Source organism: Bos indicus, chromosome 8, assembly GCF_029378745.1.
Source record: "Bos indicus isolate NIAB-ARS_2022 breed Sahiwal x Tharparkar chromosome 8, NIAB-ARS_B.indTharparkar_mat_pri_1.0, whole genome shotgun sequence".
NCBI classification, from domain to species: Eukaryota; Metazoa; Chordata; class Mammalia; order Artiodactyla; family Bovidae; genus Bos; species Bos indicus.
In genome coordinates this window covers 9,343,942-9,362,487 of record NC_091767.1, presented here as the reverse complement: position 1 = coordinate 9,362,487, position 18,546 = coordinate 9,343,942, and the positions used below count along the sequence as shown (strand labels likewise).

The 18,546-nt window shown below is 39.8% G+C and overlaps 1 protein-coding gene across 3 annotated transcripts in view; it reads right to left on the bottom strand.

Moving 5' to 3' along the window:
- Window positions 1-18,546, bottom strand: part of KIF13B (kinesin family member 13B) — a 209,989-nt gene that overhangs the window by 112,968 nt on the left and 78,475 nt on the right. For 2 of the 3 annotated variants that reach the window (XM_019965813.2, XM_019965815.2), the window contains exons 4-10: window positions 15,929-15,989; window positions 13,959-14,051; window positions 12,566-12,746; window positions 8,309-8,396; window positions 5,992-6,126; window positions 4,028-4,140; window positions 2,801-2,912 (exon numbers count right to left, since the gene is read on the bottom strand). In XM_019965813.2, coding sequence (XP_019821372.2) covers window positions 2,801-2,912; window positions 4,028-4,140; window positions 5,992-6,126; window positions 8,309-8,396; window positions 12,566-12,746; window positions 13,959-14,051; window positions 15,929-15,989 — 783 coding nt within the window. Of the gene's footprint in view, window positions 1-2,800; window positions 2,913-4,027; window positions 4,141-5,991; window positions 6,127-8,308; window positions 8,397-12,565; window positions 12,747-13,958; window positions 14,052-15,928; window positions 15,990-18,546 lie in introns of those variants that run through there. The other variant, XM_019965816.2, reaches the window with a different exon arrangement.

Sequence of the window (18,546 nt, the reverse complement as noted above, 5' to 3'; positions counted from 1 at the left end):
CCCTGGTATATTTTTACATAAATGCCCTACTTATGCCTTTATTGAAAAAAAAATCATGTAGTTTTTAAGAAAAGATATGCCAACAATCAAAGAAACTATGCATTTTTTTTAGCCTAAGGATGAACATAAAGAAAGCACAATTAGAGGGCTTCCCTGGTGGCTCAGTGGTAAAGAAATCTGCCTGCCAATACAAGACACATGGGTTTGATCCTTGATCTGGGAAGATCCCACATGCTGTGGAGCAACCAAGCCCATGCACCACTATTTAGCCCATGCTCTAGAGTCCAGGAGCTGCAACTATTGAGCCCCAGCGCCTCAACTGCTGAAGCCTGTGCACCGAAGAGCCCCTGCTCTGCAATAAGAGAAGCCACTGCAATGAGAAGCCCGTGCACCACAGCTAGAGAGTAGCCCTTGCTCACTACAGCTTGAGAAAAGCCCATACAGCAACAAACCCAAAAATAAATAACATTACACAATAAAAAGTTACAATTATAGCCTAATTTTATCAAAGATAAAGTGAGCTTTTTTTTTTTTAATGTTTAATTTTGCTCAAGTTCAATAACATTCAACAGTTTCTATCAAATTTGGTAAAGAAAAAAGTAAGTTCTTTTCTTTCTAATGAAAAGAAACCTTTGGTAAGAAGAGCACAGCCTAGGCAATAGCAGATGGGCAGCAAGGTCATCCCTGGATCCCAGTCTTGGTTCTCTCACTCGCTGGTTCTGCATATGTTGCCGCATCTGTAAAACGGGAACACTATCATCTGCCTTCCAAGGAGGCATGGCACATGATTCTCCTGACCCAAACTCTCCTGACTTCCAGCCTATCTATGGGATGGACACTCAATAATTAACCTAGGCCATGTTAACTATGTCAATTAACAGAAGATTTTTCTTAGTGTTAGTTTAAATGGACTGAAGTAGCAACATCAGAACAACAAAGCAATGAATATTCTTTTAAATCAGGCACATCTAGAAATTATCATGAATGTTCAGGAGATGTTTCTATTGAAAAGTGTGAGGAAGAAGTATCTCATTGAGAATCTCTTCTGGAAATGAAACAAATGAGATTTCAAGATAAATTGCTAACACAGAAGACCAGACAATTATTTCCTCAGTAATTAAGTGTTTTATATACCGTATGCTTTTAATTCATGAGTTATTTACAAGTGTTTTTTTTTTTCTTTTTTAAAAAATTTATTTATTTTTAATTGGAGGATAACTTGCTTTTTTATTGTGTTGGTTTCTGCCATACGTCAATGTGAATCAGCCTACAAGTGGTTTCAAAATCAAATTTTGTTTATCCTTTTGTTTTTAATGTCTATTTTTATTGCATTTTGGCCAAAGGAAGTAATCTACCTGATTTTCTACTGTGGCAAATTTCACTTAATCAGGCATGCTCGAATAGTGTTAAGAGTTCTGGAAAGCAAAGTTGAACACTAAGCAAGCCTTTGAGAGGATGTAGAAACTAGGGAGGAAATCCTTCTTCCTTCATAAGCACAGTTCTCGAGACACATCCGGAATAACTCAGAAGCTGTGTGCTTTACTATGCTGACGGCACTTAACTCACCTTTACAAGCTCAACCGCTAGTGCAGTAACAGGTATTCAATAAATTCCTGACCAAGAAAATCAAGAGAACAGGCCAACATAAAACTAAACAGGGCTTATAAAATTATTTTTCAATTTTAAAAACATTTTTTTAAAAAGCATTAGGTACAGGACTTCCCAGGTGGTCCAGACTCCAAGCTTCCAGTGCAAGGGACGTGGGTTCGAGCTCAGGTTGGGAAACTAAATTTCCACACTCCATGTGGCACAGCCAAGAAAATTTAAAAGTAAAAATGCTAAAAAGACTTCCTTGAAAACAAACAAACAAACAAAAAAAGAGCATTAAGGTATTAAGGTAAAATATCTTCTTCCGGGTTGGCAACTTTATAAGGAGGTTGGCAACTTTATAAGGAGGTTGGCAACTTCATAAGGAGTTAAACTGTCACTAGATTTTATATCCTCTAACTTCCAATCCAATACCCAATCCATCATGGCGACTATCCAGACAAAAGGGAACCCTGAAGACTAGAAGAACCCTGGAAACAGTCTCTCCCTTCACACTCCTAGTACATGTCATTTCCGTCTCTCCCATGGAATCACCAACTCGTGGTATAGTGTTCTGTGCACACATCTCTCCCTTACTAGACTCTGAGGGATTACAGGACAAGGAGTGTCCAGCATTTCCTTACATCCTCCTCAGAGCACTTCATACAGTTTTCTTCCTTCCTCATTTCCATCTCTCTCATTCACGCTAAATCAATTAACCAGTGAATGACTGTGTGCTCTACTCTCTACCCTTTGACACCTTTAAGAAGCCAAAAGCAAATTAAAATGATCATGAGTAGTCTGGAAGTTAAACAGGAAAACAAGGTCCAAAAAGTACATCAGACAAAAGGAGTCAGTAAGAAGGCTGGAGCAGTGCAGCTGAGCCTGGAAGGCGGTGGAAACCCCTTTCTTAGGACTCACTCAGCTGCGAGACTAGCCCTAGCTCTGTTCTGGTCCCCAAGTCTTAGAGGTGACAGTGCAATTGATTCCACGTGCCCCAAACCCCACTGCTTCCAGGTTCGGATGAAACCAGGAAGAAATCTATGCTTAATCCATTAAAATTATAACGCCATGTAAGAGTCTAATGATTATCAATTTGAACACTGATGTAGGAAATTATAATTGGGAGAAATCAAGAGTCTACTCTTTATTATTCCTTTTGTTTTAACCAACCACCAAGAGAATCCCAGAAAGGAGGTTGAAGACAACTTACTTTGAGCAGCCAAGTGAGAACAGAATCGCGGTATGGAACAAATTTATTCTTGCTTTTGCCAGCACCCTGATCTGCTAGGGCTGAGATAACCAGACCAAGGGTTGTGAGGGACCTGCATGGTGCAACAAACCGTAATAACCGTGAAAACCCGAGCACATCAAATGCCACATTTAAGCACAAAGACTGAACATCAAGGTGCCCCTGTGCCACCCTGAGAATAGCACTTCTGTCAGCACTGTGCTGCTCAGGCTAAGAACACACAACCTCTAAAAGCTGACACCCTCTACTACTACTACTGTAAGCTATAAAATCGCTTAGTTCAATCTTTTTTTGTATAAAGAAAATGTAAGCTGTAAACCACTAGGGCAAAATAATGACACAAATACCACATATCTTTAAGAAAGGAAGCCAAGAACACAATGCAATTAACTAAAACATAGCTCAAGGCAAAAACATTCCTACGTATATAAATACATAAGAGCATAGCATCTGCACGATGCTCGTTTACGATCTCCAGTTGGTTACTGATGCCTGTCTCACTGTGTGTCCTGGGAGCCACAAAGATGGAAAAGATTCCTGCCCACTAACACGGGCTAGCAATTTGGCTTAATTTAGCTTAAGGCAAGAAAATATGTAACCATATGTAGGACTTGATGCACCAAATATTATTTTATAAAGTAAAAGCTTAGTATAAATAAGGACCACAGTTGTCATAAAAGGAAAGTCCAATGTGGTCAGTACACATGCTGTTGTTTGTTCAGACACACCCATGCCAAGAGTCTGCTACTCAGCTTATATTTGTTCTCTTCTGTAGCTCAGACCAGTGGCTCACAACTTGAGGGTGACTGTGTCTCCACAGGGAGCAACTGGCAATATCTGTAGATAACCCGGGTTGGGGACGGCAGGTACCGGTGCCACTTAGTGAGCAGAGGTCAGGGGCATGCTACCAGGCACAGGACTGCTCCCTGGACAGAGAGTTCCCAGGCCCCGAACCTCAGTAGGGCTGCCCTTGGGGAACCTTTGAGTTGACTGAGGCTGTGCTCCTGGGTCTCAGCAGACACTTCAAAAAACACAGAACAGGCTTGGCCCTTAAAAAATACTATGAAAAAAGTTCTATTTATTCTTTATAGCCTCATTCATTCCAGAACCCTATTCTTTAAAAAACTATACCAGTCCCCTTTCTGGGCTACTAAGTCACTGAAGCAGTGGGGCTTCCGGACAACGTACTTGTTGATGTTGCTGCCCTCTTTCAGCCGGTCACCTGCCGCTCCCGTCTTCGTCGCTCGCTCGCTGCCAGCCAAATCGACCAAGCTCAGCTTGCCCACTTTCTCTCCGGAAGTCTAGGGAGCAAAGTGACAAACACTCAAAGTTAAAGAACACAGAAAGTGGTACATTTCTACCAGATGAATTTACTGTCTGAATCCTTTATTAAAGCGTATTTGTCATTTTAAAATTAATTTGCACTGCTATAAAACAGTGTAAGAAAACTATACAGCCCAGTGGTAGAGACATATAAAATCATACACAACTACTAATCCAGAGAGAAAATTATCTCCAAAAAAAAGAAACTGTGACTCCAAAATGGTACATTTTGAAGGGAACCTAACAAAACTTTCACAGAGAAGTATATAAAATCATTACAAGTGTAAATTCTAATATATGAAACTGTGCCTAAAATTTCATATACACTAATAATCCCGAGGGAAAATATTTGCATTTCTTATGATATTAAAAAAGAAATTGACTTTATCCAACAGAAAGATTCCTCAAAAACCTAATGCTTTCTAAAATGTTTTCATATTGTTCATATAATAATTCTCTTTTCCATAATTTCAGGTATGAAGTTTATATATTTTCCTAGTTAAGGTATTTCTATATACTGACATTTTCCTTTATCAAAAATATTCTATTATCAAATCACAGACATAACTGATATTTTACACTTTAGCAGCAATACAAGAAATGTAAGAAACCACATTTCTGGATCACTTTTTAAAACTTTCTTTTAAAATATACATTTATATTTATTTCCATAAATAAACATGTTACTAACAAAAAGGAATTCAGCTTCCCAAATCAAAAGTACTTTTGGTTTGAAAAAAAAAATGTCAGAATGTTTTTTGTTTTATGCTGAAAAGGAAGTAGAAAACAAAGAACTTTCTGTCATTACACTAATCTTGCTGTGATGGTAAAAGAAGAAAACTATGCTCTCAGCAAATGAAAATCTTGCCAAAATATAGCATTTTGCCAGGGTGATCATTTTAGCTTCTGCTACTTGAAACTGATTCACTTCAGGGTAATAATAAAATATGCAAAAATTCACATACAAAGTAAGAAGGAAAACACAAATGTATGAGTCAACACAGAAGTTTTCAGTGTGGTAGAAGCATATATATCTCTGGTTCTGTTGACCCCTTCTAACACTCAGCTTTTTAGCATAAGGTAACACTTCAAAGGAAACCTCACTAAATCAGCTAGGGTGTTATTAGCTTACACAATCTGCCATCAGAGTTTAAAGTTCAAAAAATGCTTTGGCAGAGACTATAGGCCATCAGTTGCTATAGCTTCTGTTCCAACTTCCTTCAGGTGAAGAGAGTAGAGAGCTAAAATCTACATTTCTCAGACTCCCTTGCAGCCAGTGTTCAGGATGTGATTTAGACTCTGTCAATCCGATACTCTTGCTTCAAATTTAAAAGGCAGAAACACAGTAGAGGTCAAGCCCATTCTGGCTTTTTCTGCGGGCAAGCAGGAGCATGGGTATATGAGTTTTCCAAAGAGTATCCCAGCTCACATTCTCCAACTTCCAGGGCTCTAAGAGGGCAGCCTCCCTGACTCCTGTATCTTGGGTCACAGCCCTGGGATGTGCCTGGAACTCACAGGTCTGGGGGTGGCCACAGAGTAGTACTATCCTCACTGGATGAGATCTGTGCTGTTCTGGAGATTATTTCTAGAGACTGAATCCAGAAACCACTTCTCAGAAGGTACATCAACACCTGTGTCATTATCCAATTCCCTCCATTCAATCCTTTCTGCTTACCTAGAGCGGCTTCTATTTCTTGTCCTGAGTCCTAACTGATACACATGTCTGGTTAGAACTTTAAGTCATCTAACACCAGAAGGAATAAGATAAACCATGATTCACTTTAGAAATTGGGAAAAAAAAAAAAAAAGTCATGCATCCGAATACCTACCCCAGACTTCACGTCGTATAAAGTGTGTGTGAGGGTGATTTTGAACACCGCGTGTGATCGGCTGCTCTCCTCATTCATGTTGGTTGCAGCAACTGTACGGGATTTGTTACCCTCAGACATCAAAGACTCGATATCCTACATGGAAACAAGTCACAGACTCACATCTTATCATCTAATAAACATGAACACTCTGCTATGCTACGAAATGCATTTCAATTTTCACTGCTTAGTCGGCCACAGCTGGAGTTTATATTCTGTTTTCCAATGAACATGAAGCCCCATAGAGTACAAGAAACAATACTATCTCTGAAAACACAAAGAAAATACATTTACTGTAGGTGTAGAATAGTGTCAGCTCTGACCAAGAGTTAGAAAAGAGTAGAAGCTGCATGTCAAAGTCCCATGAGATGGACAAACATGCCTTGCCAGGCCTCATCTCACCTAGAAATTAGAAGATCTTTAGCTTATTTAGTTATAGCAATAGAAGTTATTAAATCAAATTAGACTGTATGACTAAACAGAAAACAAAAATAATTTGTAACCCCTCCCCGCAGGCATAGCACTAGATCACTAAATTAGTGCATATCTTACCAGACCTGTTTTTAAAAATGAGAACAAGACTCATTTTCTTCATGGACTTACTAAACTTCTTTACCATTATAGCTAAAACAGAGACAGCATAATACACTCAAAAGATCATGGGATCTTCATTTTTTTTTTAAATGTTAAAGGCTCTAAAAAATTTATTTAAGCAATCTGAAACTTAGTTTCATTACAATGGGGCTTCCCAGGTGGCACTTGCCAATGCAGGAGACTTAAGAGATGTGGGTTTGACCCCTCAGTCAAAGATATCCCCTGGAGAAGGAAATGGCAACCCACTCCAGTATTCTTGCCTGGAATATCCCATGGACAGAGGAGTCTGGTGGGCTACAGTCCACAGCGTCACAAAGAATCCGACACATTTGTTTGAAGTGACTTAGCAAGCACACAAGTAACAAGAGAGCTACAACATCATCTATCTTCCAGGGATTTAATGAGAAACAAGAAAGATACACTTGTGAGAGAGTCCACTAAGTGCCTCCTTTTATCCAGTCTCCTGTACTTTCCCGTAAAGGAACCCCATCTTTAGGGGAGCACACTGCAGTGGATAAGGGACTGCACTGCTCAGAGGCCGCTGCAACTCAGTCTGGCCATATGTGCAAATGAGACAAAAATTTACCTAATAGGTAAATTTCTAATAATACCTAACATTTACATGATACCCTAGAGTTTTTTAAGACTTTTCACATGCATCAACTCATCTGATTTCTTCCAAAAGCCTTCCTGGATACTACCCTCCCTGGATATCTACATATCCATTTAAGTTAGGAACTCCACATTCAAACTACCATGAACCTGAAACATGCATTTCTCATTGCACTTAAAATCATGTTTTTTTATAATACCTTTAAAACATCTGTAAGCATCTTATGAGGGAACGGACCTCATTCATTTTTTATTTCTTCAGCACTTAGCACAATGTCTGGCACAGGAGAGGTGTTCAATAAATGTTTACTAAACAAGTACCATTGACCAAATGACAGAATTTGATCCATGAACAAAGGAACTCCTGAATCTACTTCAAAAGACAGTCAAGACAATAAAACTAATTTCCATTCTAAAAATTAGGACAGAGAGGCTTGGTGAGATGGAGTAGACGTTCCAGAGTCATACAGGAGTCACATGAGAGGACTGTCACCAAATCAAAAGTCTCTAACTTTTAATTCAATGTATATTACATCATGGCTCACACCACCCCCGTTTCCCCAAAGAGGGAAGCCCAACAGATTCACACAAAGCATAACTGTGACGTCTGAAAATGAAGAGAACTAGTAACTAAAGGCCATTGAGAGATTCTTTCAAATTAGAAACAGGCTTTGAATGCCAACTACTCAACTCATATTTAATTTCATTAAATCACCAAATTCATAAGCAACATCATTATTTTATGTACTACTATGGAAGAAAAAAATTCTGCTATTTATCATTTTAAGATATAACCATAAGGAATATCAGTTTCAGAGCTCATAAACTATGGAAAAAATGTCTCACAATAGATGAATAGGTATGCCTTGCAAACATGTATACCATCTCTCAAAATTAAACCGACTTAATAACCAGATATAGCTTTTTAATAAAGAGCTTTGTAAAAAAGTTGACTTATTAAAGTGATGCTATAACTTTCTTAATTGCAAAAAAAAAAAAAAAGATCACAAATTCAGCAACAACAAAATTTGCTACCGTGAATCTCAGTAGTTGACATAAAGGATGCTGTTACCTTGTAGCTTGTGACAGCCAGTTTAGACAGTCCATCCACATAGGGTCCCAACACACTGTGTTCTCTGACTTTTAATGTCTGACGGCTTCTGCTCGTTAAAAACAAAAGAAACGATTTTCAAACAATAACCTGTTTAGGAAAGGACTCAACCACGGCTCCATAAAAATACAGACTGAATTCAATAAAGATCCCAAATAAACAACAGACTTGATCCCAGAAGAATTTAAACCAAAACTTAAGATTCTTGACTGGTAAGAAAAACTTCATAATGGAGTAAAATATCACATAGTTCAAAAGGGTACACTGTGGGATGTCCATTACCACAAAGAATGCAGAGTGGAATAAATACAAACAATCTGCTGGTCACATCACAGAATGCGGCGCAGAGAGCAGAAAACTAGATAAATGTAAACTGCGCCAGAAAGCAAGCGACAGGCCAGTCTCAATCATGAATAAAGACAAACACAGACAGACTAAGACCAAGACAGCAGGCGGAATCTAACAGCGCGTCAAAAACATAAAACTGGACTGCCCGCGGCTGCGAGGTGGTTTTAATATTGAGAAAAGACTCATGTCTTTTATCAAAATGATAAGACTAAAGAGGAAACAAAAATACCATTTCCATAAATGATTTCAATAAACTGAAAAATGATTCAGTAAAACTAAATACTCATGAGTTAAACAATAAATAAATAAACCTCTTACAAACAAGGAACTAATAAAACCAGTCAAGGGAACCTGCCAAAACCCTACAGCTTACAGCATACTTAATGATATCAACCAAAAAATAATAAGGATATATGTTACTTACTAACTCTATGTGAAAAAAGCTCCTCACAAAGTATAAACGTTACTTTTTTTTTTTTTCGGCTGTACCATGCATCTTTTGTGATCTTAGCTCCCCAACCAGGGACTGAACCCAGGCCCCAACACTGAAAGTGCCAAGTTCTAACCACTTGACCACCAGGGAATTCCCTAAACACTGCAATTTTTAAAAAGAATACTGATGGTAAGATTAGAAATGAGTCTTGTTCTATGTAACTCATTATTTTCCAATGATTTAGAATCTACAGTATCCTAGGATCAATCACCAAAACTTACTACTATAAAACTGTATATAAAAGTGCATAGAGTATTCAACTTAGTTCTGATCTCTGGATACATATTCTATTACAACTTTTTTCCTTTCATTTTCCCCTATTTCTTAAAGATAGTGCATACTGCATTATCTCTTGAGTAAAATATAACTACATTACTACACATAGTACATGGTGAATTAATAAAATCAGTACTTGAATAAAGTAACGAGGTCTCAAACAATCCTTCATTGAAAAGGAATCATAGAGCTTTTAATTCACTCACTTTGGCTCTTCAGAAACGCTACAGAAATTCTCAAGAAACTCATGAAGGAAACAACCACAACTAACACTTACTGAGCACTTACTATGAGCCAGTAAATATTCTAAGATCTCAGTCTAACTTTCATGACAGCCCTCTGAGATATTATATAATGTTATCACCCGTTCTGGACAAATGAGGTCTAGAAAGCATAAGGACCTTGCTCAGTAGGTAACAAGTAGAAGACCGGAATCCAGTGCCAGGTGATTCCAAAGCCCATGCAGTTAATTACTAAACTATACACAAGACAAACATATAAGATATTATTAAAGACTTAGCAAATCGTAGATAGTGAAGCTCAAGTTAGGGCTTAGGTGGCTCAGTGGTAAAGAATCCACCTGCCAATGCAGGAGATGCAGGAGTCTGGAGTTCGATCCCTGGGTTGGGAAGATTTCCTAGCATAGGAAAATGGCACCCACTCCAGTATTCTTGCCTGGGAAATGCCATGGAAGAGGGGCCTGGTGGGACACAGTCCATGGGACTGCAAAAGAGTTAGACGCGACTAAGCATGCACGCACGCAAAGTTCAAGCTATTCACAAAAGCACTGTGGAGTATAAAACATGAGAATGAAGTCAGCTAAGAATTTCTGGAAAGAGTAGGTCTAGGGTCTCAGGGAAAATGATGCTCTTCAGAGATGAAGGTGCAAGAAAAAAGTATTGAAGGCAGAACAGGAAAAGTATGGGGCACGATATTTAGCAAACGTGGATACCCAGGCCATGGTCTTCCTCCCTGTGGACTCTGGTTTCCTATTTTGACATCTGTACATCTGTCCTCCAGTCCACTGAACAGCTGGGTCCCTTTTCCAATCCTCAACTTCTCCACGCCTCCACACTCGGGCACAGCTGTCCTTTATGCCTGAATTCTTCTCACCCAGCTTCTCAGTAATAAACTCCTACTCAGCACAAAATTCATCAAGCACTCTCAGTGAAATCGTCCCTTCTCTCCTGGGCAAAGACAGTTGGTCAGTCCCTCTTTGCTCTCACCTATTTTGTGTAAGCCTCCTTTACAATGTAAAAGCATTACTGCATTGATTTCATAACTGTTTGTTTCCAAAACTCCCAATCTGACTGGATAAAGAGGACATGGGACATATATACAATGTAATACTACTCAGTCATTAAAAAGAATGAAACAATGCCATTTGCACAAACATGGATGGACCTAGAGAGTGTCATACTGAATGAAATAAGTCAGACAGAGAAGGAGAAATATTATATGACATCCCTTACATGTGGAATCTAAAAAGAAATTTTACAAATGAACTTACAAAATAGAAAGAGACTCACAAACTTAGAAAACGAACTTATGGGTGCTGGTGGGGAAAGGGATCACTAGGGGGTTTGGGAGGATCATGCACACACTGCTATATTCAAAATGGATAACCAACAAGGATCTATTGTGTAGAATATGGAACTCTGCTCAGTGTCATGTGGCAGCCTGATGGGAGTGGGGTTTGGGGGAGAATGGATGCATGTATATGGCTGAGTCCCTTCACTGTTCACCTCAAACTACCACAGTGTTGTTAATTGGCTATACCGCAATACAAAACAAAAAGTTTAAAGTCTGAAAAATAAAGAAAAACTCCCATTCTGTCCACTGTGAGCTCTTCATCTACGACTGCAAGGTGCCTGGCACCCAGGGGTTGCTCGATAAACGTTATGCACGTAAGGTTCTGAATAGAAGCACTAAGTGCCAAGGAGCCCGCGGCAGTGCGGGGGCCAAGGTTCTATTATACATCTGGCTGAGGAACTAAGATCCCACAAGCCACGTGGTGGAGCCAAAAAAATAAGAAACACTAAGTACCAATTCAGTCTCATTCAGAAAGGCCTGCAGATAGTTATCTTTGTTAAAGAAATCAAGAGGCCTGTGAGGAGTTGATCAGTTTGGTTTTCTCTTGATGGAGGGCCACTGACTTCACTGCTTCTAAGACCAGCTTTCCCTGATCATCTTTTTCACCCAAACATAACTAGATGTGCCCTAGGCATCCTCCACACTTTCTGTAAGCCTCAGCTCACGTGGCTCTCTGACCTCCCCAATACTGTTCTTACAGCAATAAGCCACAAGCTGCGGTTAGTATCTGTTTCTTTCTCTCCACTGTTGCACTTCCTGAAAATCTGAACTCTGAGAACTCTGTGCAATGAGCAAATTTCCTCAGATACCCACTTATCTTCCTCATTAGCTTCAGTTATGACTGCAGAGTGAAGCCATCATTTTTGAAGGCTTTCTAACACTTTGAAGCCACTTCTTTCAAAGTCTACGCCACAAAAATGATGAGGGTCAAATCACAATATTAGGGCTATGAGGTTAGCGCTGTTGTATTAAATAAAACCAATTTAAATACATAAGGAAAAAACCAAAGTCTAGGCCATGAAATGGGACAGTCTCTTTTTCTGAGAATCATTAAAACGAACCCTCTAGAAGTCCAGGTTTCACTATTTTTGATTATGCCTCTCCCTCACTTCACAGCCTGCAAATAAATGGATGAATTCCATCCAAAACTTCTTGTTTTAAAACAAAGAAACACCCTACTTGATGAAGGATACCAGTTATCCTGATACACAGTAAGTTAACTATCATTACGTATTTTTTCTTTGTGGCTTTGAATATATCTGAGACAGGCGGTATACAGCCCAAACACATGCCACTCAACCATGCTTCCCAGCCCAACTCAGCCCAAGTTCAAAAGCCCAGAACCAGCTGCAGGAAGCCACTTAATAAAATTAAAAACAAATCCCAAAGACAGGAACTAGATAAATAACTCTCTACCAAAGTTCAATATAAAACATTTCTCTTAAGCCAATTCATGAAGTCTGCTTTAGTCTCTAGTATCATAACATTCAAACCTCAAAGTCATTTACCCTTTGGGATCAAGAAGGTCTCGAACTTTTTCGTTATAAATTTCCATGTAGGACACTTCTACTTTAAAACTCTGCTCTTCATTTTCCTCTTTCTGGGTTCGCTCAAAGAGCCCACTGCAGAGTCTTGGGATTAATCCAGGTTGGTCAGCCGTGCCCATCATGGTGTAAGATTTTCCAGATCCTAAAAAAGTAGAAATCATAGTTATTACTGTCTCCTTGAGAAGTTTAAATACACAGCCCTCTTTCCATTGCTCATAATAAAACCCTAGCACTTAGCAAAATGCCCAAAATAAGGAATATACGCAAATACCATGATGACACTCATAAGCAGACTAGCTTTCCTATTTGTACATGTAAAAGTCACTGGTACACATTCCTTAGGAAGAAAAACAAAAACCTTCTTTAACCACCCTTATACTTAAAAAAAAAAAAAATTACCTAAAATGACTGAAAAATTGTGAGGTCTGAATAGTTCTCTAAAATTGAACTGGAAAGATCCATATGATGAATGCTATGTGCTTGCTCCCAACCACTAATCATAGCACAAAAAACATATATGCCATCTCTGCAGGCCCCAGAGCAAATTAACTCTCTACCACTACCCTCTGGCAAAGGCAAAGAAATCAGAGTCATTTTTTTTCTAGTACAAATTTATTTTCCCCATTGCACCAAAAATACATATTCATTAGAGAACATTTACAAAACCTGAGAAAACAGAAAGGAAAAACTTAAATCACTCATAGTCCTAAAAAGAATTTTAAGTCTTGAATATATCACAGGCATGTTTCTCTTGAAGAACAATTTTCAACTGGACAAGCTATATGATAAATCCTGATAAAATCCTGTGTGTGCGTCGCTCAGTCGTGTCCAACTCTGCGACACAATGAACTGCAGCCCACCGGGCTCCTCTGTCCAAGGGATTCTCCAGGCAGGAATACTGGAGTGGGTTGCCATTTCCTTCTTCAGATAAAAATGACTCCTTCACTTTGTTATTTTAATTAAAAAAATTTTTTTCTTTTGTATTGAGGTATATGGCCTGTTAACAATGCTGAAGGTTTCAGGGGAACAGCAAAGGGACTCAGCCATACATACACGTGTATCCATTCTTCCCCAAACTCCTCTCCCATCCAGGCTGCCACATATCGTTGAGCAGAGTCTCCTGTGCACACAGGAGGTTCCTGCTGGTTATTCATTTTAAATACAGCAGTGTGTATATGTCCCTCCCAAACTCCCTAACTGTCCCCTTCCTTTCTTGTTGGCCACAAAGGCACAGAAGGCAAGCGCTCCTGTATCAACCGTAACTGCTAAGATGCTAGCGACAGGTATTCTTTCTGGTATTTTCTTTGTTAGGATCGTTAAAGCTTAAAAAAACCATAGATTATGTAACAATTACCAGTCTGTCCATAGGCAAAGACACACGCATTGTAGCCGTCAAACGCGTTCTGCAGGATATTCTCACCAAGGCACTTGAAAACATCATCTTGACCTGAAAGAGAAAAACACAGAGAAAACACATGTTTTAAGCCAAAACCACATATGAACAATTAAAAACAAACAAAACCCTCAAAAACGCCTCTTTTTTTTTCAGCTTGTTTATCTACCAAACAAGATTTTTAAACTTGATGAATGTTTCTTTGGAAGCAGGTCATTTGTAGTTAGCATATGACAGAAAATGAGCGAAAAGTTCCTGATGATATAAACTTGAATAAACACTGGCCCAAAAAATAGACCAATGAACTTCTATTTTATAAAGAATCTGATATATGTGCTTGGGACCTGGGTGGACCTGAATTCAACTATGGACCACTCAGCCAATGCTTCTACTGAGTGTGCGCTGAAGTTCAAAACAATGGTATGTATCAAATTCCCTCTCCTTTTCCCTCAATGATAATGTTTAATTACAGATCAGCTGGGAGAGGGAGGAAGGTCTGGGATGTTTTTTGTAGCTTTCAATCATGAACATAGAGAGTATGGTCAGATCGTCTTCACAGGCTAAATTAAATGTGTCAATAATCAAGTGACCTTGACAAATTATTTAACTTCTTTGAGTCTTGAAAATAATACGGAAGAACTGGATGCTGTTATGTTTGTTATATTTTGCATGCTATAAATAGCATTCCATTATGCCTCATTTCCTAATTAATTTACCAGGTTAGTGCATCACCACAATTCCGATACTGACGCAATCCTTGTTTTTTCCCAGGCCATGCAGCATGGCTTGTGGGATCATGCTGCTGCTGCTAAGTCGCTTCAGTCATGTCCGACTCTGTGCGACCCCAGAGACGGCAGCCCGCCAGGCTCCGCCGTCCCTGGGATTCTCCAGGCAAGAACACTGGAGTGGGTTGCCATTTCCTTCTCCAATGCATGAAAGTGAAAAGTGAAAGTGAAGTCGCTCAGTCATGTCCGACTCTTAGCGACCCCATGGGCTGCAGCTACCAGGCTCCTCCATCCATGGGATTTTCCAGGCAAGAGTACTGGAGTGGGGTGCCATTGCCTTCTCCGTGTGGGATCATGGTGATCCGCAATCAAATCAAGGCCTTCAACAGTGAAAGTATGGAATCCTAACCACTGCCGTACCAGGGAATTCCCTGAAGCAATCCTTAAAGTCATCAAAGGGCCCAGCCAGCCCAAATTAACCTCAATTTTTTGAAACAGCTGTAGAATGAACTGTTTCTCACGATAAAGGTCAATAGACATTCAATATTTAAAAGACTTCTTAGAAAACAGGTGTCACAAGCAATCAGGAATAAAGAAAATATAAGGCTGCCACTGTAGTCTTGTTTAGATTTTTTTTTTAATTAAATTTGGCAGTCACTATAGTTTTAAACTTGTAGTGAAAAGGGGCCTGAGACAGTCATCACTGAGGAGAATAAAAGAACAGAATCCCAGAACAAATTTGGAGAGAATATGGCATATTCCTCTCCACTAAAGAGGAAATAGGAACACTGAAAGCCTAAGAGATTTATTCAAAGAGACAATCAGGACCGGAGCTTGGATTAAACTCAGGGTTTCCTTTCCTTCTTGGCTAGAGTTCTTTCATTTCACCAAGCTGCCTCTCTTGACCACATCACCAACATCTACGGGAAGTGACGTGGCTATTGCATGCTATGGTCCCATGTGAGGCCCGGCATTCGTTTAAGAAAACCTTGACTGTGAACCCTGTTCATCTAACTTCATCATCTTACATCACCAACAGTGCACTGTTAATCTCCCATTTCCCAATTAAGGTAAACACTCTAATAGCAAAGACCGGAGGAAAGTCGCTGTATAGTTGCTAAAATTATATTACTATGAAACTGTATAGAAAACATGTTAAAATACCTGTCTATATTATCAGTAGTTAACAGGATGCTGGACTCTTACCTGCATACTTGTCTCTGACAGATTCATCCATAGACCAGAAACAGTGATCATATGCAAATACCTGTTGAAAATAAAAATAATGAAGTATGGGTTAAAAACAAAATGTAGCCAATGGGAATGTGCTGCATGACTCAGGGAACTCACACTGGGGCTCTCTAACAACCTAGAGGGGTGGGAATGGGCGGGAGGCTGAGGGAGATTCAAGAGGGAGGGGACATATGTGCACCTATGGTTAATTCATATTGACATGTGACAGGAAGTAAACCCATACTGTAAACCCATCAATTAAAAGTAAATATTTTTTAAGAAAACTGTAACATACTCATGATGTTATAACAATGGTCTAACTCTGATAACATGGTTCATAATACTGAAATAAAAACAACTCCCTGTCTTACAATGGAGGTTAGTTATTTACAGGACAGTCTTACAAAGACAAAGCACCCTGTACATAATATAGACCTTGAATTCACATGAAAACTCTGTACAATGTGATGTGAAAAGGGGGAGGCTACAAAGCAATATGTACACTGTGACGGCTATTAATCACACAGTTACATACATGAAGTTCATTGCTGTGTGGGAAGATTACCGATACCTTTGTTTTCTTATGTTTTTATGTATTCTCTACAGTCTTACTACTCTTCAGAGAAAACAAAAAAAAATGTAAAGATGATTATCACAGCACACTGAAAATGCAGATTCTTTAAATAAACTATAACACTCCCATAGTCAACATACTATGTAGCTTTAAGAACATAGAGGAGGGGCTTCCCTGGTGGCTCAGACAGTAAAGAATCCACTTGGGATGCAGGAGACCTGGGTTTGATCCCTGAGTTGGGAAGTTCTCCTGGAGGAGGGCATGGTAACCAACTCCAGTATTCTTGCCTGGAAAATCCCATGGACAGAGGAGCCTGCAGGGTTACAGTCCTCGGGGTCACCAAGAGTGAAGCACGACTGAGCAACTAACACAGCACATGAAAAGTCTGGACCACGATCCCTCTTGTGTACAATAATCGACACACACAAAAGGTAGGAAGACCATACGATGGAAACACTGGTAATGTATGACGCTACTTTGTGAGGCACCACAAACGCTTTGCCTTGACCTCTTATGCTTCTTACTTTCTAAAATATGCTCTTCTTTAAAGCCATCTTTTAAGGATTTTTCACTGATTATAATTAAAATTTTTTGGAGTTCATGTTCAATAATTTACTCTTTAAAAAGTTTTAAGGGTAATTACTTTTCAATTCATTTCAGTTTGCCCTTCAAACCCTTCCACTTTGAGTGTGCTGCCTCACTTCCTGATGACAGTTTTCCTCTTGGCTTTATAGGTTAGTTTGCTAGCACATCTGAATTGGGAGCTTGTTTTATGGTTTACGTGATTGCCTGTTTGTTTCCCCTTCCTTTGGCCACCTTTACACTGCCACTCCTAGCTACTGAAGCCCAGGTCTGGGTCTTTTCAAAGCCCAGTGTCTCTATTCCCTCCTATTTATACAGAAATTGGCTCAGTATGCATATGTGTGCATGGCCAGTCATGTCCAACTCTGTGACCCCATGGACTGTAGCCCGTCAGGCTCCTCTGTCCATGGAATTCTCCAGGGAGGAATACTGCCGTGGGTTGCCATTCCCTTCTCCAGGGGATCTTTCCAATTCAGAGATGGAACCCAGGTCTTTTGCATTGAAGACAGATTCTTTACCATCTGAACCACCAGGGAAGCCCAGTTAGCTCAGTGGTGGTCAAGGCTGTATATTGTCACCCTGTTTATTTAAATTATATGCAGAGTACATCATTAGAAATGCTGGACTGGAAGAAACACAAGCTGGAATCAAGATTGCCGGGAGAAATATCAATAACCTCAGATATGCAGATGACACCACCCTTATGGCAGAAAGTGAAGAGAAACTAAAAAGCCTCTTGATGAAAGTGCAAGTGGAGAGTGAAAAAGTTGGCTTAAAGCTCAACATTCAGAAACGAAGATCATGGCATCTGGTCCCACCACTTCATGGGAAATAGATGGGGAAACAGTGGAAACAGTGACAGACTTTATTTTTTGGGACTCCAAAATCACTGCAGATGGTGACTGCAGCCATGAAATTAAAAGACACTTACTCCTTGGAAGGAAAGTTATGACCAACCTAGACAGCATATTCAAAAGCAGAGACATTACTTTGCCAACAAAGGTTTGTCTAGTCAAGGCTATGGTTTTTCCTGTGGTCATGTATGGATGTGAGAGTTGGACTGTGAAGAAGGCTGAGCGCCGAAGAATTGATGCTTTTGCACTGTGGTGTTGGAGAAGACTCTTGAGAGTCCCTTGGACTGCAAGGAGATCCAACCAGTCCATTCTGAAGGAGATCAGCCCTGGGATTTCTTAGGAAAGAATGATGCTAAAGCTGAAACTCCAGTACTTTGGCCACCTCATGCGAAGAGTTGACTCATTGGAAAAGACTCTGATGCTGGGAGGGATTGGGGGCAGGGGGAGAAGGGGACGACAGAGGATGAGATGGCTGGATGGCATCACTGACTCAATGGACGTGAGGTTGAGTGAACTCTGGGAGTTGGTGATGGACAGGGAGGCCTGGTGTGCTGCGATTCATGGGGTCGCAGAGTCGAACA